The 23,003-nt window shown below is 51.9% G+C and overlaps 1 protein-coding gene across 2 annotated transcripts; it reads right to left on the bottom strand.

Annotated features, from left to right (window-relative positions):
• Positions 1-428: 428 nt before the first annotated feature.
• Positions 429-20,011, bottom strand: ULK3 (unc-51 like kinase 3). 2 transcript variants are annotated; one of them, XM_033160504.1, is made up of 16 exons: positions 19,813-20,011; positions 18,716-18,856; positions 17,225-17,345; positions 16,594-16,698; positions 15,913-16,056; positions 14,986-15,068; positions 13,961-14,116; positions 13,038-13,143; positions 11,044-11,084; positions 10,378-10,480; positions 8,607-8,671; positions 7,581-7,659; positions 6,910-6,950; positions 6,007-6,054; positions 4,877-4,943; positions 429-951 (listed from the first exon to the last, which is right to left on the bottom strand). In XM_033160504.1, the coding sequence occupies exons 1-16, from the start codon at positions 19,906-19,908 to the stop codon at positions 935-937; spliced, it is 1,413 nt and encodes a 470-aa protein (XP_033016395.1). In that variant the 5' UTR covers positions 19,909-20,011; the 3' UTR covers positions 429-934. The 2 variants fall into 2 exon arrangements, 1 of the variants encoding a protein (XP_033016395.1); XR_004427342.1 differs by lacking the exons at positions 429-951; positions 10,378-10,480 and having other exon boundaries at positions 4,902-4,943.
• Between the last annotated feature and the right edge of the window lie 2,992 nt (positions 20,012-23,003).

Here is a 23,003-nt window from a genome sequence, read left to right as displayed (position 1 = left end):
CCTTCGGGTAGTGATAAAGCGGGATATGAAATCCAAACTCCTCCTCTTCTTCTTCTTCTTCTTCATGCCAGGGCGCTGGATTTACTTAAGACGGCCCTGGCGGGGTGAGATGCACCCCACCACCTGGAATATTGGGCGGCAGCTGCCGGTCAGTGCAGACAATGCTGAGCTAGACAGACTCATTGTCTGACTACATGAAGGCAGCTTCCTATGCTCAGTTTCTTTTACCAGCCCCCTCCCTTTCTCCCCACCTGCAATAAAACACTGTGGGGCGTCCCAGTTAGTGGATAATGTAACCACAGCAGTTTCCTTCCTCTTGGGGGGGGGGAAGTCTAATCAAGCTCTTTCACTGAACAGAACTCCCTCCCCCCCCCCAATGACCTGTGCTTAACAAAATTGGTGGAATAAGCACATGTCTCTCGAGGGCATGAAGTAGAAAGCAGTTTATAGGTGAGGACAGTAAAGTGCTCGGAGTGAGCCCTGCTCTTCCCCCTACCAGAGAACCTAAAACCCCTATCATTATAGCAAAGACCCTCCCCATACGATCAGACCCTCGAAAGCCCCCCCCTCTTGATTCCATGCTTTGCATGTGGCTGCCCTGAGCTTAATTCCTGTACATTAAAACGCTTAGAGGAGCCTCCGCTTACACTTAACACTGCTCAACAAAATTACAATTTGCAGTATATAAATTAATTACAACTATACAAGCAATGGCCGTTTAAATAACCTCACACTTAAGAAAGAATGCTCCCTCCCTCTGTGTGTGTGTGTGTGTGTGTGTGTGTGTGTGTGTGTGTGTGTTTTGAAAGCCCAAACCCAATTCCATGCCCACAGCCACCGGGGATCTTCAGTGCATAAACTGTGTCCAGGCAAGAGGACTGTCTGTTGTTCATGGGGGTCCAAGGGCTGAATCCATTGGGCACCATCCAGGCAACTACTGCAAGGTACAGGCTGCAGAAGAGAAAACACAAGAGGGGCTGACTAGCATCAAAATAAATTCACATCTTTGAAAACGAAAATCCCTACTTTCAAGTCGGACGCAGCAATCTCAGAGGACTCTTCCTTAGCTCGAGGGCCACACTCCCGTTCTGGGCAACCTTTTACAGGCCGCATGTCAGTGGTGGGTGGAGCCTGGCCCAGCAGTTAATGCAAGTTTCCCCAGGGAAGGAAGGGGCTCTGAGTTCAGGGGCACATTCTAGCCAGGTGCAAAGCAGAGCCAGGGAAGCTGTGGCTCGGGAGAGTCCCTGAGGGCCAGACGGGGAGGCTTGGAGGGCCACATCCAACTCCCTGGCCTGAGGCTCCCCGCTGTTGCTCAAGAAGTGGGCAGGATAATTTGAGGCAACATTTAAACTATTATTTTATAATCATTAGTTTAATGATTATTTTCAAGAACGGCTCTGTATGTGGAAAGCTCCTCTGCACAGGGCCAAATGGATCTCCCTGACATACTTGTTTTCCTGCAAGGAGGAGGGTTTTTCTCCCCCTCCCCCTCCCCGTGCTCCCTCCTTGAAGCACAGCACACCTGGGGGAGCCTGGCTGCAACTCACAGAAGGTGGGAACGGGTACGGAACAGAGTGTCATGCACAAGGGCATTGCTGACTCTCACCTTGAGCAGGTGTGCCTTTACACAACCATATTTCGAAGCAGGCTTCCGTTGTAAGTCTGTATTAGCTACCTACCTACCTACCACCACCCCGGCCAAGAAAGCAATGGGACTGTAAGCCCTGCTCAGTGTAGACCCACTGAAATCAATGGTCCTAAGTTAGCCCTGCTCATTAACTTCGGTAGGACTGGCACTGAATACTGCCCATGGTGACCAAACCGAAAACAAATAGACAGGGAAGGCTGCTGTAGAGGAAGGGGAAAGTAGCAATGGCAGAGGTGGAAGGGACACCAAGAGGCATCTAGTCCAACCCCCCGCGATGCAGGATGCAAATGTCTTTATGCGATAAACTGTTGTGCCTTGTTGGATTAGGGAATGAACCAGAGGAGTCAGCCTGGGTGTGTGTGTGTGTGTGTGTTTGTGAAACAGCGACGCAGCCACTTGGCGAGGGGACGCAACTAAGCCCAGGAAGCCCATTCACAAGCTCAGGCCGGGACTCTGGCCAGATGCAGGTGCTGCCGCCTGCCGGGACCCCCCATCCACCTCATTTGACTTCTCCCAGGCTCAGGAGCTTACGGCAAGCAAAGATGAAGGATTAAAACGATAAACCATCCCCATCCCCATCATAAAACGTGCCCTCTGAGCCTCTGGGGAGATTTCCGTGTCAAATGTGAGGCTGAGCGTTTCTACCCCCACCCCCCAAACTAAAATGCATTTTGCTTTAATAAAAATAATAAAAAAAGCAAATCCCCACTATTGCCGCCTGCCTAGCATGGTGGCTGCTCCTGGGGAAAGCATTTCCCCTCTCCTCCCCACCCCCTCAAAGGATTGTCTCTCTGGGTCCTTCTGGACACCGGCCTGCCTCCCCCCACCCCCGCTGCCCTGGGCAAAGCAGAGTGAGCCCCCCCCATTCATTAACGTGCAAATGCCTGGGTGGACACAGACACGGCCCCTGCTCCCAGGGTTTATGGTTTCCAGGCCATTTGGCAGGGAGAAGAAAATGTCTCTTTGCCCCTTCCTCCCCTGGGGAAGTCGAATGCTCCTGAGGCCCAGCTGCGGGGAAATAAAAGTGTGGGGAGAGAGGACCATCAGGGCAGTTAATTCCAATTAACCAGCCAAGCTCAAAAGGGGGAGAGGGGAGTGGCGACTTGCAGACCCCTGCCAAACTGGAAGGAGATGCACACGAAGGTCACCTGCCTCCCTGGGAAGGAGGGACTATGTGGCCACCTCTCCCCCCCCTCCAGAAACCTCACAGACAGCCCTGCTGTGTCTGACCCCCAACCCAATGAGGATTTTGTTCCACTCCACTTAGCACAGCAGATCACTGAAATGGGGGCTCTGCCATTCCTACAGTTTTTGTCTAATAACATACACCCCCCCACACAACCCTCACCCCAACAATCAACCCAGGTCCCCCACAACCTGCCCACCCTACTCTCCCTATCCACACACCCAGCCCCCCCTGCAGTGGAACAATTAGTCCTGCTTACTGGGGGCAGGCAGTGGGGGGGGGCAACCCTTGCTTTCATCTTATGATGTCTGCAGACTCAACCCTCAGCTGAGACTTAAGCAGAGCAGAAGCATCGTTTGCACACCTGCACGAGGCACTTGACCCCATTCCCTTCCACTCAAAATAGCACATGTGCGCATGGGCAAGCCGTTCACCGCAGATGACCTGCAGCAGGGATGGGGAAACTTTTTATTTTTCAAAACCGGCCTGCAGATTCGCTTGGGGAGGGCAGGCGTCGGTGGTTGCAGGCACAGGGCGGCAGGCAGAGCCAGAACCCGAAAGTGGGGAGACAGGGTTGCAGCTCTGTGTCTCTCTGGGCTCCCCCAGATTACCTGCTCAGCGGAGGCCATTTGGGCGAAGGGCACACTGCCTCACCCCTCTCCGTCAGCCTACACCTGCCTCTTTTCTTACTTTCCAACTGGCCCTGGTCAGCCTCCTCCTTAGTCTCAGTGACCTACCGTCCAGGATGTTTCACTTGTGATTCCTGCATTGGGGGGGGGGGGCTTCCAGTGCTACAACTCTATGAGTGCTGCCCCTTGTAGACTCAAAAGCTAGAATTAGCCAGCTCCACCTCTCATGACGCGGGTGGTGCTGTGGGTTAAACCACAGAGCCTAGGTCTTGCTGATCAGAAGGTTGGCGGTTCGAATCCCCGTGACGGGGTGAGCTCCCATTGCTTGGTCCCAGCCCCTGCCCACCTAGCAGTTCGAAAGCACGTCAAGGTGCAAGTAGATAAATAAGTACCATTCTGGCAGGAAGGTAAACGGCGTTTCTGTGCACTGCTCTGGTTCACGATAAGCGGCTTAGTCATGCTGGCCACATGACCCGGAAGCTGTACGCCGGCTCCCTCGGCCAGTAACGTGAGATGAGCGCCGCAACCCCAGAGTCGGACACGACTGGACCTAATGGTCAGGGGTCCCTTTACCTTTTTTTACCTTTCATGAACTCTGGCTCCACCTGCCGGTGGCCTCCTTGCCTTTTGTCCGGCAAGTCCCAGCGGGCGCCAGGCCTGCTCAGTCCAGCATTCGCCCCGATTTGCTTGCACAAATCTCCCAGGGAGGCGAGATGATGCCTGGCCTTTACTGAGCCTTCGTTCTGGCTTGCTTTTGGGAACAGCAATACGAAAATGAAAATTTGCCCTGCATTAAAAGAATGCAAGAAGAGCGCTGCAGCTGGATCTGGCCAGTGTCCCATCATCGTGACCGGCATCCTGTTCTCACAGGGGTCAGCCACAGGCAGGATCTGAGCACAAGGGCAACTTTCCTCTCCTGCAGTTTCCAACAATTAGGATTCAGAAGCGTTTCCTGCCTCTGGCCGTGGAGGTAAAACGTAGCCAGCAGGAGGCAGAACAAATCCGTCAGGGTTATTAGCCATAGATGGTCACTTTCTCTTTTTAAAGTATAAATCTCTGCTGAGAAATGCTTTGGGAGGCAATAATGTTATGATAACCCCGAGGAATGGCTCAGTCAGTAAAGCACGAGACTCCTAATCCCAGGGTCATGGGTTTGAGCCCCACGTGGAGTGAAAGATTCCTGCACTGCAGGGGGTTGGGCTAGATGACCCTTGTGCTCCCTTCCAACTCTACCATTCTAGGATTCTATGAAGTACAGTAAGTGACCCACCAGGGATTGTTTAGCTGAGACTCCTGCCTTGCAGGCGTTGAACTAGATGCCCCTTGGGGGACCCACAGTTCTGTGAGTCTATGAATAAAGAAGGCCAACAGAACCCAGCCAGGACTTGGTAAGGAAGAGAACGGGGCACTCACAGCTTCTCACAGAGTCCAGCATCCCCTCCTTGCCAATGGTTTCAGCTTCCCATTGCGACTCCTTCATCTGGAGGAAAAGGAGAAAGAAGAGAGGGAGAGGAGGGAGGCGGGTCACCTCCTCTGATCTCCACGAGGGCGCAAGAGGAAGCTGGCTGGATCAGAGCACGAACCCACCTGAGACCAGGATCATGTTTCCATCGGGGCCTCTGGGATGCCCATGGGGAGAATAGGAAGGCAACAGCCCTCCCCCACTGGAGTACCACACACACACACACACACACACAGCAACTAGCATTCAGAGGTAGGCTGCTTCTGCATATGGAAGCTCCACTTAGACAGCAGGGCTAGAGGAAGAATCCTGCTGGGTGAGACCCCAAACAAAGTCCACGGGGGCCGCTATTCTGCCCCATGCAGCAGCCGGCCTAATGAGCCAGGAAGCCGGCAAGATTTTATTTATTTAAAGTATTTCAGAAGGACCTGCATATTCTTGAAGAAGGATGTGCTCCTAATCCCTGCCTCCTTCCTCCTTCCAGAGCTGCCAGCCAATGGCCTGCTGCCTCTGAACATGCAAATGAATGGAATTCTATCTCCAGAAGGGGACAGGTAGGGGGCAGGTGGCCCTCTAGGGACACCCAATCAGCCCTAGCTAACAAGGCGAATGTATGGGGTTGTGGGAGTCTGGCAGTGCCTGGAGGGCCCCACAGCCCCCCTCTCCCTGCGCCAGGCCCTTCTTCCAAAGGCAATGAGCTTCTCTGGGAAGCGAGCCCAGAGACCAAGCACATGGCAGGCAGGAACGGAGCCCCAAAGGCCACCTTGCTCCCACGGCACGGATTCCGCAAAGGATGCTTTAGTTGAGATTCCGGCATTTGCAGGGGGCTGGGCTAGATGAGCCTGGGAGGGCCCTTCCAACTCCATGGCACTCAAGAGCCTACAATGACTCAAGCAATCTTCAGAAAATATTCTCTTTGCTTTGAGGCTGGGTTTTTTAAAAAAATCTTATGGAATAATAAATAAACCACCCAAATCTATTTTTCCATGCCCTGCCCCAGCCAAGCCTCCTCTGCCAGCCCTGTGATGCCCAGGCATGCCCTCATTGCAGCCCCCACAGAACGCAAAGTGCCCTCCTGTACCTTGATCTGCTCTTTCAGGTATTCCGCTCGGCCCATCAGCGTCTGGATCTGCAAACAGTCATTCACTCGGTCAGGTTAGGAGGAAAGGACAAGGAGCCCCAGTTCAAAGCAGGGTCATGCTGTGTGACCACACAGGGGCTTAGCAGGCCTGAGTCCGGCAGCAGCTGGATGGCAGACCACACGGAAACCCTCCTGCATGGCACCTGGAATCCCACGGAAGGAAAGGTGGGACACACCAGACATAGAACAATTCCCTCTATTTCCAATGTCCATGCTGTGAGTGCCAATCATTTACACAGCCAAACTGGCACTAATTGTAAGGAGCTGTGGCAGCAGGCTTCCCCAAGGCTTGCAGAAGTACAAAAGTGGGGCAAAAAATGCCCTGGCGGTGGGGAACCCCAAAAAAGCTCAACGGGGGGGGGGCTCAGAAGTGACAGGTTGCTGACTGAAGTTTGCGGGGGGTAGAATGGAGTGGCTAGAATCTTGGACCGGGAGTGTCCCACACTGCAACATTTTGCTGCAGGTCCACAACAGCTGAACCACGTCAGTTCTGCCGCCTGTGCCCTTTAGTGCCCCCTGCTGGGCACCTTGGCTCCCCAAATGCATCCTGTAGGGCAGTGTTTTTCAACCACTGTTCCGTGGCACACTAGTGTGCCGCGAGATGTTGCCTGGTGTGCCGTGGGAAAATTACTTTATATATAGTCAATATAGGCACAGAGTTAAATTTTTTAACATTTTCTAATGGTGGTGTGCCTCGTGATTTTTTTCATGAAACAAGAGTGCCTTTGCCCAAAAAAGGTTGAAAAACACTGCTGTAGGGCTCCCCTGCCCCCCCCCCCGCCTCTAAATAACAGCAGCAGCAAAGGGACCGAGCACAGCTCCAGGGACCAGGTGTATACAGACCTCAGCATGCAGCAACTCCCGTCTCCTTCCCGCAGGCTCAGCTGGAGGCAGGAAGGAAAGAAAACCATATAATATGATTTACGCTGCAACTGTGATGTTTAGCATTTTTTTTGTTAATGGTGTTTTATGGACTGTAGTTGCCTTGCTGATGAATTGTTAAATCTTTAATATGACTGACGTTGTACACGATAAGCTACTTTGGGATTTGACTGAATGGAGAGTGGCAGAGAAGTGCAATCGATCGATCGATCCTGGAAGGTGGGGGTTAGACTGCATACACACAGGAGACCTCACACAGCCCTCTCTGGCTTAGGCCCAGGCTCTCCAAAGGACTGTCTTCTCCCACATGTAGCCTCGCCCAGAGATCTCTGGGAGGGGCCCTTCTCTCGCCACCCCCCAGGCACGCTTGGTGGGGACGTGGGAAAGGGCCTTCTTGGTGGTGGCTGCTCCCAGACAACGTTGGAACTCCCTCCCTAGAGGAGCCGGACTGGCTCCCTCCTTGATGTCCTCCCGCCAGCAGGTGAAAATAGTTTTATTCCTGCAGGCTTTGGGGAATGGGATCCTTTTTTAAAGGAAACGGCTTTTACTGGAGCAGGGTTGTTTTTGCCACCTGTATTACCCCCCCCCCCCAATAAGCCCCACCACCACCACCACAAGCCCCCCCCCCTTACCAGCTAACATGAGCAGCAGCTCCCCCAGGCTCTGCTGGTAGAGATCAAGGGTTTCGCCGTCATCTTTGCCCTCCTCCTCCTGGAAGAGAGAGACAGAGCAGCTCCGTCAGGCCTCAGTGCTCAAAAAGGAGCAAACAGCTGCCTTCCCCCTAACGAACATAACTCAAGAACATATAAAGGGCCTGCTGGATCAGGTCAGTGGGGGCCCATCTATCCCAGCACCCTGCTCTCGCCATGAAACGCAGAAGCAGGAATCATGCACAAGAGCAGCCGTCTCCCCTCCTGTGGGTTCCAGCCACTGAGACTCAGAAGCATCGCTGCCTCTGAACATGAAGGCAGAGCCACTGTGGCTTGTTGTTGTTGTTGTTGTTGTTCAGTCGTTCAGTTGTGTCCGACTCTTCGTGACCCCATGGACCAGAGCACGCCAGGCACGCCTATCCTTCACTGCCTCCCGCAGTTTGGCCAAACTCATGTTGGTAGCTTCGAGAACACTGTCCAACCATCTCATCCTCTGTCGTCCCCTTCTTCCAACCATCTCATCCTCTGTCGTCCCCTTCTCCTTGTGCCCTCCATCTTTCCCAACATCAGGGTATTTTCCAGGGAGTCTTCTCTTCTCATGAGGTGGCCAAAGTACTGGAGCCTCAGCTTCAGGATCTGTCCTTCTAGTGAGCACTCAGGGCCGATTTCCTTGAGAATGGATAGGTTTGATCTTCTTGCAGTCCATGGGACTCTCAAGAGTCTCCTCCAGCACCATAATTCAAAAGCATCAATTCTTCGGCGATCAGCCTTCTTGATGTGTGGCTAGCACATCACTGTGTGGCTAGCACACCACTGTGGCTAGCAGCCATCAATAGCCCTCTCCTCCCTATGCCGCCCCTCCCCAAGGACAGGTATACTCTCTTGCCTCCGGGGACGGGGGAGGCAATGCAAAGTTAGACTCCAGCTTTCATTTCAGGACAGAGGTTGGGAGTCAATGAGTCTCCCGTTGGCAAATCAGCAACTCTCTGCTCCCCCCTGGTGACTGACCTTAGCAACAGCGGCCGACGCCACCTCCAGGGCAGCATAGAGGCGAGGCTTATCCCTGGACATCTCTGCAGAAAAAAATAAAATTCAATTAAAAAGGAGTGTGACCCAGCATATGCGAGGCCAAGTGGGATCCAGATGCGACAAAGCAAGGTGGTAGAGTCCTGCGAGGACCGAGCGGGCTGTACCACTTCGGGCTGCGAGCAGAGGAGGGGGCGGCACTTTCGAAACTCCTGCAAGTCACAACAGCCCCTCAAACACACCTGCCTGCAGGTAAAAAAACCTAACAGGAAGCGGTTCCAAGTCCAGGTGCCTGCTCACTGGTGTGGTCCTGGTTCACTATACCACTTCATATTTCAAAGAAAATCTCTAAGTAGTTTGCAACACGGTTAAGCCACAGGTTGCCTCAACTTGCCCATCTGTAAAATGAGACCAGCAGCTGTGCGTCCTACAGGAAGGATGAGACCAGGGCTGGAAGTGCCTGGCAAGTGAGAGCGCAACAAGAGGAGATAAGCAAACAACTCAATGAGCACATGCAGTTAAGAGACTGGAAAGGGAAGGCTTCTTAGGTGTTAGAAACAGCAGCAAAATATGCTGGTTTTGCTTGGGAAGGAAATTGCTGATGGCTGTAGCATGGGCGGGGCTCTGCTACTACAGCATATATGTAAAGACAAAAGGCATTCACAGACTGACTTTGGACAGCATTCCCTAGTAGCCCATAAAACTTTCAGAGACGAAAGCACAGGAATGGGAGAACTACGCCCACCGCAACTCCCATCAGCCCCACCAGCATGAACAATGATCAGGGATGATGGGAGTTGGAGTCTAGAAACATATCTGGAAGCCACAGAGTCCTCTTCCTTGCCTTAGCCGCAATCCCTGACTGAAAAGAAGCCCAGCTACCTACTGCTGAATTTACTACTCATTTCCACTTAACCTCGCCTCCATCTCGCTCCCCACACCTTTGGTTGCCTTCCCCGTGCCAAATTTTAAACTGCAAGCTCCATGCGGGGAAGGGACTTTGCTCTTTCTTTCTTTTCTTTTTTACATGTGATGCACACGTGTGGCATTATCGTCACATGTACCAAGTGAGGGAGGGAACCTTTGGCCTTCCAGATGTTGTTGAGCTATAACTCTAACCATCCCTGGCTGTTGGCTGTGCCTGGCTGCAGCTGACGGGAACTGCAGCTCAGCAACATTTGCAGGGCCAAAGGTTCCCTGCACCTGATATCTACCGACAGCGACTTCAATTTTTTCACTGCCAGGTCTTATCAGCCGAAACAGCAGCAGCTGTGCCAAGGAGGGGGAACCGGCAAGCAGGTGGGAATCCTCAGATTTCTGCAGGAGTATATATAAAAAATCCTTTGGGAAAAGGAAACCACATTAACAGCCCAGTGGGGACTGAATATCGACACAAAATATTGACTTTGGGTGGGGGTGGGGGAGAAAACTTGGCTGCAGGAGGAACAGAATGGAGGACAAGGCTGAGGACCAGGAACAGGAACACTCTGTAGTGCAACATTTTAGGAAGTTGCCTTATGCCGAGTCTGACCATTGCTCCATCCAGTTCAGTATTATCTACTGGACCAGCAGCAATGACTCTCCAGGATTTCAGACACTGACTTGCCATTGAGCTATAGGGCCTTTGGGTTTGACTCCTATTTCCTAACAAGAACATGTTGCAAAGTGCAGAGTGCTCTTGGCTGCTGTTCTCAAAAACAAGACCCCCCCCCCGCCCCCTGTGCCCCACTCGATCCTCTGCTCTGGAAATTACCTTTCAAGATGTCCCTGGCAGGGCAGCCCTGCTGAAGGAGGGCCTTGTTGTTGGAAGCAACCAGCGCTTTGAGCTGCTCCGCGCGGGAAATGTATTCGCTCACCTAAGCACAGGGAAACAACAAGACACCGTCCTGAAATTTCATTCTCAAGAGGTGCAAGAGAAAAGGAGGCACCGCCAGGGCCTTCTTGCTTGTGGCACCAGCCCTGCGGCTCCCAGCCACAAAGGCTATCTTCTACCTTCACTGGCCAGTTGCTGGGAGCCACAAGCAGGGAGAGGTGCTGCTGGTGGTCAGGTCCAGCGCTTCTGGCAGGACACAGCAAGAAGAGAAAATGCTGGACTAGATGGGCCACTGGCCGGATCCAGCATAAGGGCTCTGCTTACGTTCTGTTGGTGTGACATCTCAGGAAGGCCTGCAAGCCTGGGCCTTCAGACTAAATTCCGGATCTTCTGAGCAGCGCTTGGGCTAAGTCGATCGAAACGAAAACAAATCTCCGCCTGTCATGGGCTCTTCCTGCCGTTGTCCGCCCAGCTGCCATTGTACTGCTCCCTCATTGGCTGAACCCTGACCATGACCTCATGCACCCACCAATATTTGCAGTTCGGCCCAAGGGTGCCCCAATTCACAGCTTTCCCACTGGTTGAAAAGGAGGACGGTCAACTGACCTTGGATCGGATCGCCTCCTTCCTGCGGACATCGACCTCGTCTGAGGGTGACAAGACAGAGGCAGGTTAGGGAGAGGGGGGAAGTCCATGGAGTGAGCGATGAAAATGGGAAACTATCCCAGTGCAACTCCCCTGTCTCCCATCATCAGCTCCAAGCTGTATCAGGGAGGCAGAGGGACATTAACCAGCTTGGACCTGGAGGGGGTTGGAGTAGGCAGAGCAAGCAGAAGCCCCCCCCCCCCCCGGCCTCCTGCTCAGAGCAGAGTCCCTCCTCCCAGACTCAGAGATGGAGAGAAGATGTCTGTCTGCAATAAACCCAGGTGCCAACTTTGCTGCCACATAAACCCGGACAACACCATTACTGGTCCCAACAACATCAAACATACCATCTCAGGACTATTTAATTGCTCATCTTCCAACATTGTGTATGCAATCAAATGCCAACAGTGCCCTTCAGCTCTCTATATTGGACAAGCAGGCCAAACCCTACGCCAAAGGATAAATGGACATAAATCTGATATCAGGAATCACAAGACAGAGAAACCAGTAGGAGAACACTTCAATCTCCCAGGACATTCTATAAAAGATCTCAAAGTAGCTGTCTTAATACAAAGAAATTTCAGAAATAGACTGGAAAGAGAAGTGGCTGAATTGCAACTAATCACCAAACTTAAAACCATGGAGAAACCTGGTCTGAACAAAGACATTGGATTCTTATCTCATTATACATAACAAAGCTACCTTTAGCCATCTCACCCCTTGTCTTTCCCTGCAAGACTAATTGCAGCCGTTACAGGTTTTCCACACCTATCAGCTGATCACCCATTCCCACCACCCTTCTGAGTAATACCCCTCCCCACTCCCTCACTATATTTAAGGATCTGGTGACTTCTGTTTCAATGTATCTGAAGAAGTGTGCATGCACACGAAAGCTCATACCAAGAACAAGCTCAGTTGGTCTCTAAGGTGCTACTGAAAAGAATTTTCAATTTTGTTCAGAGATGGAGAGACTCCCCCATGTTTCAGAGGCCTTGCAAAGGTCCTGGGGAGGGGAATTCCTGGAGAAAGCCCACTTCTGGCTAGCCAGCCGTGCCAGCTGAAATGCCAGGCCAGCCCCTTGCCCTTGGGCATGTGCCAAAGGTGCACAGATACACCATCTCCCCTGCGATCCACGAAGCCCTTGCACTGTGGGGCAGCTGCCTTGAGTCTCACCAGGTGATGGACCCACTGCCAATTGAGCCACGATCCTATGTCATGGGTCCTGCCCCATGGAAATGGTCAAGGGTGGGGCATAAGGCCACACCTGTCTTTCCCCTTTGAAATCATTTCATTTTAGGCCCTAACGGGGTAAGACAGATGGAGGTCTGTGATGTGTCCTGCTTGCCTACCAAGGACAGAAGAGGAGCAAGGCAGGGCCAGGAATGCAACCTGCTATGGGCAGGAACATGCCCCTCTTAGAAGTGGACTTTGGGACAGGGGACACAGGCAGCTCCGGATATGAAAACAGATATGCTGTTCTCATTTAATTTATTTCATAAAATGTATGTATATACCGCTTGATTGTGTGTAAAAAAACAAACAAACAAACAAACCATACTCAAAGTTTACAAAAAAGGTGATAAAATGACCAATAAGAAGATTTAAACAACAATAATTTAAAACTTTCAAAAATTAAAACCAACAATAAACTAAACCCAGATTCACTAGCACCACCTTTCTAAGCACCTGGGGAGGCTTGTCTAAACAAGAATGTTTTTAGCAGGTGCCGAAAAGAGTACACTGAAGGTGCCTGCCTGATGTCAAGAGGCAGGGAGTTCCAAAGTGTAGGAGTTGCCACCATAAAAAGATCAATTTCTTACAAATACAGAATGGGATTTTTTTGGCCCCCCCCCCCGTAAAAAAGCTGCTTCTGCCGACCAAAGCAGCCGAGCGGCACTTGTGGGGCAAGGCAGTTTCGCAAAGAGGGGAACAAAAAATTCTTCTGGGCCACTCACAGCGCAAGGCAGGGACGAAGTACTCCAGGGCCCTGCTGTAGAGGGAAAGAGCAGCAGCAGCGTCTCCTTCCTGGTCCTTCTTTATCGCTTCCATCACGAGAGACGACTGCAAAGGGAAGAGAAACAGGATGGAGAAAAGCGGGAGAGGAGGAATGGAAGAGGGGAATTGGTTCAAGGACCGGGGCGGGCTAAGCGGAGGATGGACACATGTGGCCCTCTAAGCCTCTCCATCAGGCCCTCAGGGTCCTCTCCAACCCACCCCGCCACCTGGCCCTGCCCCACACTCTCCCCATGCTTCTGCGTCCTTGGACATGGAGCGGATGCCTCTTGCTTGCCTGGATAGAGAGGTGTGTTAAGTAACAGCTGAATTCAGGTGTGAGCCAAGGCTGAGGGTCACACCTGCTGCCTACTGCCAGCATACGGCCCCTGGAAGGCTGCCCAGAAGGCAATGTGGCCCTCGGGCTGACCAAAGGCCCCCTTCCTCTGGGTTAAGTGTCTGGAGGAGGGAATTGTACAGCCGCGTCCCTCTGTGTTCAGGAACTCTTGCCTCTGAGAACCAGAATTCTCAGCAAGATCTTGACTGTTGTAATGCCCCCAAAGAGAGACAGGGAGCCCTGTTTGGGGTGATGGGGAAACTGACCCATTTCTATGCCCACATTCAGAAGATGGTTCCCCTCCACGTTACCAGGTGGTTGCCCTCAGGCCTACAAAGGAGGAGGCAGCCCCCCACCTCACCAGCTGAAGGTGCCTGCCTGATGTCAAGAGGCAGGGAGTTCCAAAGTGTAGGAGTTGCCACCATAAAAAGATCAATTTCTTACAAATACAGAATGGGAATTTTGTGGCCCCCGTAAAAAAAAAGCTACAGACCCACATCCAGCAAATCCCACCCCCCACAGGATCTCTTTAGCCCTCTTCCTACTCACCGCTTTACCCAGGCTCTCCAGGCCGGGCATGTGCTCCATGTCCACAAAGGGGTGGGCAAAGAACTCCTGGAAAGAGAGGCGCTGCTGGGGGTCCCTCTTTAGTAGGCGCTGGAGGAGGTCCCGGCACTCCAGCGAGATGCGGGGGCGACTGGGGAGCTGTGGGGGGAAAGGCAGAAGGCTGAGACACAGGTAGAGCAGCTCCCAATCTCACCTCACCTCTGGGCACCGGCAGCGCTGAGCTGGAAACGGGACGAGGGAAGCAATCCCTTCTTAGAACCAGGAGTGCCACGCAAAGGATTGTGGGCCCACTGGCCCACGGTGGTACTTTCATAGCCAAGAGGTTCTCTCTCTCTCGAGAGAGAGAGTAACATGCATTTTCAAAAGGAGAAAAGGAAGGTGCTTGCCCCAAGGAGCTTACAGTCTAATCCAGGGGTTCCTAAAGTGGGCAGTAGGGTTCCCTAGGGGGACCCTGGTGGTGTAAATGACTGTCAGATATGTTGAGTTAATTAAACTAAACTGTATTAATTGGATTTTAGATATATGTGCAATTAATGATGGCTGTTTTGAATTTTCTTGTTTTATTACGTTCCTTACTGGGACATGCTAATGCTTTTTATAGGGTGGGGTCGGGGGCACTGGGGGTGAGTCTATGGAACCAAGGAGGGTTGAGGACCAATTAGGGGCAGGGGGAGGCAGAATCCCCCACACTCTGCCTGACAGCAGCCCCCCCCCCCCGGGTCTGGATTGAACCAGGCCAAGCCACTGAATGACATTTTTGAGATGATCAGACCAAGTTACAATCACCTTTGCCTGCAAACTGAACCCTACAGGTGTGCCAAGTTGGACCAATCTTGGCAGGAAGTTGGAAGATCTGTGATGGGAATCTTCAAATTTATTTCGACAATAGCTGGTGGCAGGTGATGGTGGAGTTGGGGGTCAGGGTGGCAGGGCAGGGAAAGGAACCTCCTTTCAGTCCCTCCCCAGGACTGAACAAATACCAGCACCCCCAGGAGCCACAAGGTTACCTCGATGGGTTGGTTGCTGCGGATCTTCTCCTCCAGCTCAGTGAAGGACTTGGAGGCAAAAGGTGGCCGGCCAAACACAGCCTCTGAGAAGGGAAATAAGCCCCCATCCCCAAATAAGACAGGGAGCCACATGTTTGTCTCATGCTAGGCTGAAGTATCCCCACCCAGCGTCAATGCTCAGCAGTGCTCAACTGTCACAAGAACCCAAGACAGCCTCCGATAGAGGAGAGAGAGAAAAGGCTATTGTGGCAAGTAGCTACGGATACCAGAGTCAGTTTTATAGTTACTGACACCAGTATCCACAAAAATGGAAGCGCTTGGGTCCAGTGAAGGCAGGAAGGGGCATAGTCAGAAACTGGCCAGGGAGGCGGAGGTAGGATTAGGCAAGAGCAACTGCAGAGCATGCACTCCCCCAGGCAGAACTAGACGCTTGCTTCTCTCCCTTTTAAAAATGAGCCAAGTTTCTAGCCCTCAATGCTGGCAAAGGGGGACTAAAGAACCCTGATACAGGCAGGGCTTTGTATACTCTGGACTTCCAAAGAGCAATTGAAATTCCAGCCCATCGGAGATCACAGCTACGTGCAGCAATTTCTGTCATTTTATTCCCTTTGCACCTTTATCCAGAACATAAGAATATGCGATGTGTGTGTTTTTTAGCATAGGTATTTCAATCTCCTTCGTTGGGAGGTTTTAAAGTAGAGGTCGGATGGCCATCTGTCAGGGATTCTCTAGCTGTGATTGATGCCCTGAAGGGGGTTGGGCTAGATGACCCTCGGGGCCCTTCCAGCGCCACAATCCTGTGATTCTATTATTCAATCCTCCCAATTCATTTTGCACAACCTCTCAGCTCCAGCATGGATCTTAGCCAGCGCCTGGGAAGTCAAGGAGGAGCCCCAACCTCCCCTCAAAACCAAAGGATGGACTTACCATACAGAATCACCCCCACGGACCACAAATCCACGCGGGCGTCATACTGCCGGCTGCACACCATCTCGGGGGCCATGTAAAGTGGAGAGCCCCTCAGCACGTGCTTCTCATCTCTTGGGGACATGTGCTGGGCAAATCCAAAATCTGGCATGGGGGGGGAGTAGGGGGAAAATGACCCAGAAAAATTGTCATCGGGCATGACATTGTAACCTTGCATTTATCAACCGGCCTGGTATCCACAGGCAACCAGAAATCCCACACTGGGGATTGAGCAGGCTGGTGAAAGAAAGTGGATCTCCTTAGGATTTTCTGCTGGCTGCAGAGTAAGGAAAGCTAGCCCTACTCAGGCCCATTGTACGTTACAGTGACTGTATTGCTATAGTTTTCTACTTGGTGGTATTTTTAATTTTCTATCATTATGATTTATCCTAACTATTTCTATACACTAAAAATATCTTCAAAAGGTGTACAGAAATAGCTGAAGCAGGCAAGGGGAACCTCTGACCCTCTGTGTGGCTATAATACTAGCCATTGGGATTGACTGATTGAAATAAAAGATTGGCACATGAACGGGAAAAATAATGTGGGGGGAGAGGAGCAGCTGAGCCTGCTGGCCTGAAAGCCCAAAAGAAGCCCCCCCCCCGAGCCTGGTGGGCAAGCCCTGCCCCGCCCCTCACCAACCTGCCAGTTTGAGGTGAGGTTTATCCAAGGAGCTCAGCAGGATGTTCTGAGGCTTCAGATCCAAGTGGGAAATATTCTTGTCATGGAGGAACTTTAAGGCACAGGCTGTTGGGACAAACAGGAGAGAGGACTGATGTTGCAGGTGGCAGGAGACTGTCAAGGCATCCCTCGGCCAGCCAACAGTCTCCTTCCCAAAAAAACAGACTCCTCTGCCTCCAAGATTTCCTTTCCTTTCTCTGGCACCCGCCATGGCATAGAGACAGGGGAGAAAATGCAACTCCCTCCTTTCACGCATCTCGAGCCAAGATGTAAAGGGAAGCACAGCGATCCTTTGAAAATCCACACTTCTCGGCATTTTGCAATATGGTTCTCCAACCAAATAAAGTTTGCAGGCACAGTTTGAGCCGCACCCACAAATGCATGTTTTCTCTTTGCAAATGGTTTTGTCGTTCTGCAGATGAAATGGGTCTGTTTGTGAGCACAGTTTGAATCCAAACCCCCATGGCTGAGATTTTTTTAAGTGGAGATGCCAGGAATTAACCTTGGGACTTCCTGCGCACAAATGGTACGCTCTACCTATGAGCTCCACCCCCCAACTTCTTTTCCTTTCCTTTCCTCTCCAACTCCTTACCCAGTTGCTGTAGGAAAATGCGAGCCACATTCTCCGGCAGGATCCTCCGTGAATGGATAAAGCGAGACAGGTCACCCCCCGCACAAAATTCCATGATCAGGTAGATGTAGTCCTTGTTCCACTAAAAGGCAGACAGGCGCTATCAGGCTTCTAGAAAGACAAACCCTGTCCTATCTCCATCAAGTTCATTCCTCTGTTTGCAAGTTCCTAGTCCTTGTGAAGGCAAACACAAATGTGGAAGCAGCTGGCTGATGCCATTGAGTGCAATCCTATGCACAGCAACCTGGGAATATGCTCTATTGAAAACTCTGGAATTTACTTTTGAGTAAGCATGAATAGAATTGCACTGTCAATCTCAAGAGTCAGCAAAGCGGGTGTCTCAAACCAGTATTAACACATAAATGGCTTTAATTGTGCAGAGCATCTATCACCCTTGCTACGTGTCTCGTCTACTGCAATCCTCAGGAGGGAGGCGACACAAAGCAGGCATTCTTGTGGCTCATGGAACTCCCCCACCAGGAGACATTCAGTTTACCCCCATAGTAGACACATGCAAACAAAGGACAGAGGCATTTTTATTTTCCAGGTGAGGATCATAATTGGAATTGACTTTTGGAGGTGGTATTAAAATTTTGCTAAGTTAGTTTCAACGGTGGCGGTTTTGCACACTGCATCTGAAGCAATATCCTACCACTTTAAACAGTCGTGGTTTCCCTCCTCTCCCCCCCCCCCCGGGCATTCCTGGGAACTGCAGTTTAACGGGCGTTAAGCGGGTGGCGCTGTGGGTTAAACCACGGAGCCTAGGGCTTGCTGATCAGAAGGTCGGCGGTTCGAATCCCCGCGACGGGGTGAGCTCCCGTTGCTCGGTCCCTGCTCCTGCCCACCTAGCAGTTTGAAAGCACGTCAAAGTGCAAGTAGATAAATAGGTACCAATCCAGCGGGAAGGTAAACGGCGTTTCCGTGCGCTGCTCTGGTTCACCAGAAGCAGCTTTGTCATGCTGGCCACATGACCCGGAAGCTGTACAACCCCAGAGTCGGACACGACTGGACCTAATGGTCAGGGGTCCCTTTACCCTTTAACTGTTGCTAGGAGATCCCTATTCCTCTCTTGGAGCTACAATTCCCAGAGGTCAGTTGTTAAACGACATTAAGGACTGCCTTTCGTTCCGGCCTTTAAGCACCTGATGAAATCTTTGCTATTCTGCCAGACTCATGCATGAAATTCAGAATACATCTTTCCATAATAGTTAGTTGACAGTCTCCGATTTCATGTTTTTAATGTGTTTCTCTTAGATAGTGAGATTATTGTAAATTGCTTTGATATTGTTTTCTGTATGATCTATCTCAGCAACATCCAGAGCGCCAAAGGTTCCCCACCTTATCGGATGAGTCACACATCCGGAGGAATAAAAGCTCCCCAGTTTTCCAGCTGGAGGCTCCAGAGTCCTCCTAGGGCTTAAACCTCAGCCCAGCCCTGTCCCCCCTGCCCACCTGGAAGTCCTTCAACTCCACAATGTGCGGATGGCGGATGGTCTTGAGGATCTCAATTTCTGTCAAGAGGTTCTCCACAGACGCCTTGTTCAAGCTCTTCTTGCTGACGCACTTGATGGCCACGACCTCCCGGACGTCCTTCTAGAGCAGGAAAAGAACACGCAAACCAACGTCAGCAACACAAGCACCTTCAGTCCTGACGGTGGGAATCTCAGGGAAGGTCTTGCGAGGTCCAGGGAAGTTGCTATGGAGATGGGCATTCCTTCAGATCAGGAGGGGGAATGTCTTTTCCACACCAGGGGCCGCCTTCCCTTCTGAAGAGGCTTCCGGAGGCCATGGGCCACTGATGGGCAAGGCCTGAGGCCAAAGCGGACAGAGCAACAAACACAGGTTTGTGCGACAGGACAGTTTCTACATCCCCTTGATCTTCACCCTCCATCGAAGGGAGCAAGAGGCACAAGGATGCACAGTCCACCAGGCAAGTGAAAACATTCAAGGAGGGTGCAAAGGAGGGTCACTGAGGGCTGGAGGAAGCCCTTCAGGCTGTACTGAGGCCTGAAGGGCCACATCTGGCCTCTGGCCGGAGGATCCCCACCCCAGGGTGAGACACCTGGGACCCAAACCATGCAGGGCAGCGATGGGGGAAGCTTTGGCCCTCTTGCTGCTGTTGGACTCCAACTCCCATCAGCCCCAGTGAGCATGGCCAAGGGCCACTCCCGACCCCTGACTTATAGGGTGTCTTCTTTTAGTGTTACGCCCACAACCCTCACACCCCCCCAATATCCCCCTCCCTGCGCCCTGCCTCCAACAGAGGACAGCCAAACTGCTTCCGGGAAAGTCCTCTCCCTGCCGCGGCTGCTCCGAGGTAGGCTGCCTCCGAACACGGAGGATCCACCCAGCCGCCGCCATGGCTGCTGGCAGCAGCAGCAAGCGCTCGCAGGTAGGCTGCTCCTGGGCGTGGAGGCTCCGCGCCGCGCGGCCTTTGCGTCAGGCAGGCCTTTCTCTCTCGCGCGCGGATTCCCTGCGCCTGGTGCATTTGCGCCCCCCAACCCCGGACCTCGCGCCCGCCCCCCAACCGAGGCCCTTCCCCTCCCTACCTTCCTGTAGGCTTTGAAGACAGTGGCGTAGGTGCCGCTGCCCAGCCTCTCGGTCAGGATGAAGTCCTCCAGCTGCGGCGGCGCCCAGCCGGCCATCCCGGCGACCACCCCATGCGGCCCCCCGGAGGCTGGCGAGCGGAACCCGGCCCTCTCTGGGACCCCGCGGGGGCGCCTGGCTTCCCGGTCGGCGGAGCCCGGAACGGCCGCTCGGGAGGCGGAGCGGCGCCGGCAGAAGCTCGCTTTCGGGCGCCCCCTCGTGGCGACCCGCGGGAGAGGCGAGGCGGGGCGGTGCCCGTGGGAACTCCGCCTCCGCGCGTCTGCTTTGGTTGGGCAAAGGGGGGCGGGGAAGAGAAGCGACCCTCGGATCGTCCCCCGATTCGCATCTGGTCGACGGAGGAAAGAAGCATCAGCAGAAGCTGAGAAGCTCTGGCCCAAATAAGCCTCGCTGCGAAAAGCTGAACTCCCCTTTTGGAAAGCGCGCCCCTTTAGTAAAAAAAAATGGAAGAGGATTGGACGCAAGCTCAACCCCGCGCGTGATGGCAAGAAAGTCCGTCCCCCTCGATCTCGACGCGGCTTCAGGCTCCCGTCCTCTGCTGTGATCGGTTGTCTTTGGTACTAAACATTTTAGAGTGGCTCTTGATCGGTGTTTTTTTTAGCATGTCCTTGTGGGTAACTGAATTCAACACGTTTTTAAATACAGTCAATGTTGAAAAGTGCTGGGCTTCTAGAAGTTGTCTGAAGGGTTTGCCATAGTTGTTGCAATAAAATTGCATTCGCCAAAACCCGCTTCAACCTTTGAAATTCCCAAATATTAACAGTGCATTAGCTTTGCATATGCATTTCCAGGCAACTTACAATAATCACAATACAAAAATTTGATTTGGAAAGCAATACTTTTTTAATGCTGAAAGCAAGGAAGACTTAACGCACCACCACCAACCCCCTTTTGGGGACACCTAGCCCTCGCTCTCTGCAAAAGGCTCAATTGCGTAACTAACTTGTGTTGCATTAAATACAGTAAATACTTAATTAAAAATAATTTTTAAAAATCTTCTATCGTGTTGTTTGGGCCACATCCAGCCCCTGGACCATCCTACCCACTGCTGGCCGGCAGGAGCTTCAGGCAGAAGCTGCTGGGGCTGAGCTATGACCATTCCCTGTATTCTCACTTGCTCTCAGGGTGCCCAGCTGCTCATGAAACTGCTGGTCAGCTGAAGTGTTTCACCAGGGTCCTCTCCCTACCCCTGACCAGTGCACCAGGCTGACTGGGACTGATGGGAGCTGTGGTCTCTTCCAGATGTTGAAAGGCTCCTTGGCTAGACCTGCGTTAAACATAACTTGAGGTCATTGGTGCATCTATCCCCATATTGTTTAATCGGACAAGTGTCAGCCCCTACAGCAGACATGCACAACCTGTGGCCCTTGCCCCTAAAAGAGAGAGAGAGAAATAAATAAAATGGGGTTGGCTGGGGTCCAACATCTGGATACCCACTGGCTGCCGACCCTTTGGCTTAAATGGGAGACACATGGGTTTTCAAAAGCAGTCTGAATTCACAAGCATGTACTAACAGTCTTGACATTTTTATTTTTGTATCTGAGCACAAAAAGTTTCGACATATACATTTTTACATGGAAAAGACCAGAGAGCTGGAAAATACACCCAGGAAGGGAAGACATTTTTAAAAATCTCATTTCTGCCATCATTACTTTTACTCAAAAGGGGGAGGTGGGGAGGGAGAGACAGACACCAGCAGATACTTTTCTGGGATGTGATGGGCTATGTTAACCCTCCAGGAGATTGGTTTGGAAACAATCAAAGGAACTATTTCGGAAAAGACACTAAGATCGTGAAAACAAGCAAAAGCAAAGAAAAACCGTCAGCAAGACTTCCAATGTCTTACTCCTCTGAACATTCCCTTGTGCTTCCACTGAAAGCAGCCTGCAGGCAGCTCAGCTTATGGAGCCCCATATGCATTTCAGATCAGCTAAGCCAAAGTGTTAAGAGAAATAGCCATGAGTGACAGATCTTTTAGTGACTTAAGAGCAATATTCCTGGTCATCTACATTTCCCCAAGACAAAGCACACCTCCTGGAGACAAGAGTCAAAGCAAGCAAGCATGCAGTTTAGGAGGTGGTAGGGGTGGCTGGTTCTTGCTTCTACACCCCTTTGTTCAAACAGGCTAAAATAGTGCTTGCTCTCAGGGTGCCCAGCTGCTCATGAAACTGCTGGTCAGCTGAAGTGTTTGACCAGGGTCCTCTCAAGGCATTTCTGAAGCCCAAGTTCAGCTCCTGGTTCTCACACGTGCTCCTCTCTCTGCCCCTGGCCCTGGTCAAGTTACTGCCCCCCCTCACAATCCTGCCCCTTTCAGTTCACAGTTTGCACCACCCATTCAAACAGACTCCAATGCATAACCTGCAATTCCAACTCACTCAAGTGAAGCTTAAGGGAATGAATATCCTTCATAACTTGTGCTCAAGGAGACAAGCAAACAAAAACTAGGGATCCCGTGTGTGTGTGAGAGAGAGAGAGGGGGGGGGGGAGAAGGGCAGAGACCCCACCACTTCAAAGCTTCAAAGCTTCTCAGGATAATGGGGTTCTTCCCCTGGGGCAGAAAAACATGGAAGTATGGTGAAAATAGCAATTCATTTGCTATACCAAAATCACCGCCAATGAAGGCTCTTTGCATGGATCACAACTAGGAGCAATGTCACACATCCAGCCAGGTGATGGTTATGTTAAGTCACCCCTTAAGCAAACAGGCTCTTCAGCTAATCTTGCCCTTTCTCTCCCGCTTTGGGCTGGCTGGAGAAGAGGAGAACACCTTGGGGCAGAAGTTGGGATATCAACCGAGATCAGGACAGGATCACAGCAAATACTGAAAAGACTGCTGAGAGGTGATTGCTCCTTCCCCTCAAAGATGATTTGACGACTCAGATTCCATCCCTGGATCCAAAAGCCCAGAGTGTTGCAAGCAAGGAACCTCCAGGGTGGCCATGGAGTGGGTGAAGAGTCCCCAACATCCACAAAAAATTAAGGCTAGGGTGAAGGATGCACCCACAAGAATCCACAGGAAGCCACCTTTTGCTGAGGGTGGGGCTGAAGGGATTTTATGCTCTACCAGTCAAGTTACATTTAACTGGGCAGAGTTAAGCAAGAAAGCAGGTCATTTCTTCACTGGATCACAGAGTAG

Source organism: Lacerta agilis, chromosome 9 (assembly GCF_009819535.1).
Source record: "Lacerta agilis isolate rLacAgi1 chromosome 9, rLacAgi1.pri, whole genome shotgun sequence".
NCBI lineage: Eukaryota > Metazoa > Chordata > Lepidosauria > Squamata > Lacertidae > Lacerta > Lacerta agilis.
Note: the sequence above shows the minus strand (reverse complement) of the source record. Positions and strands in the feature narration are given on the sequence as shown.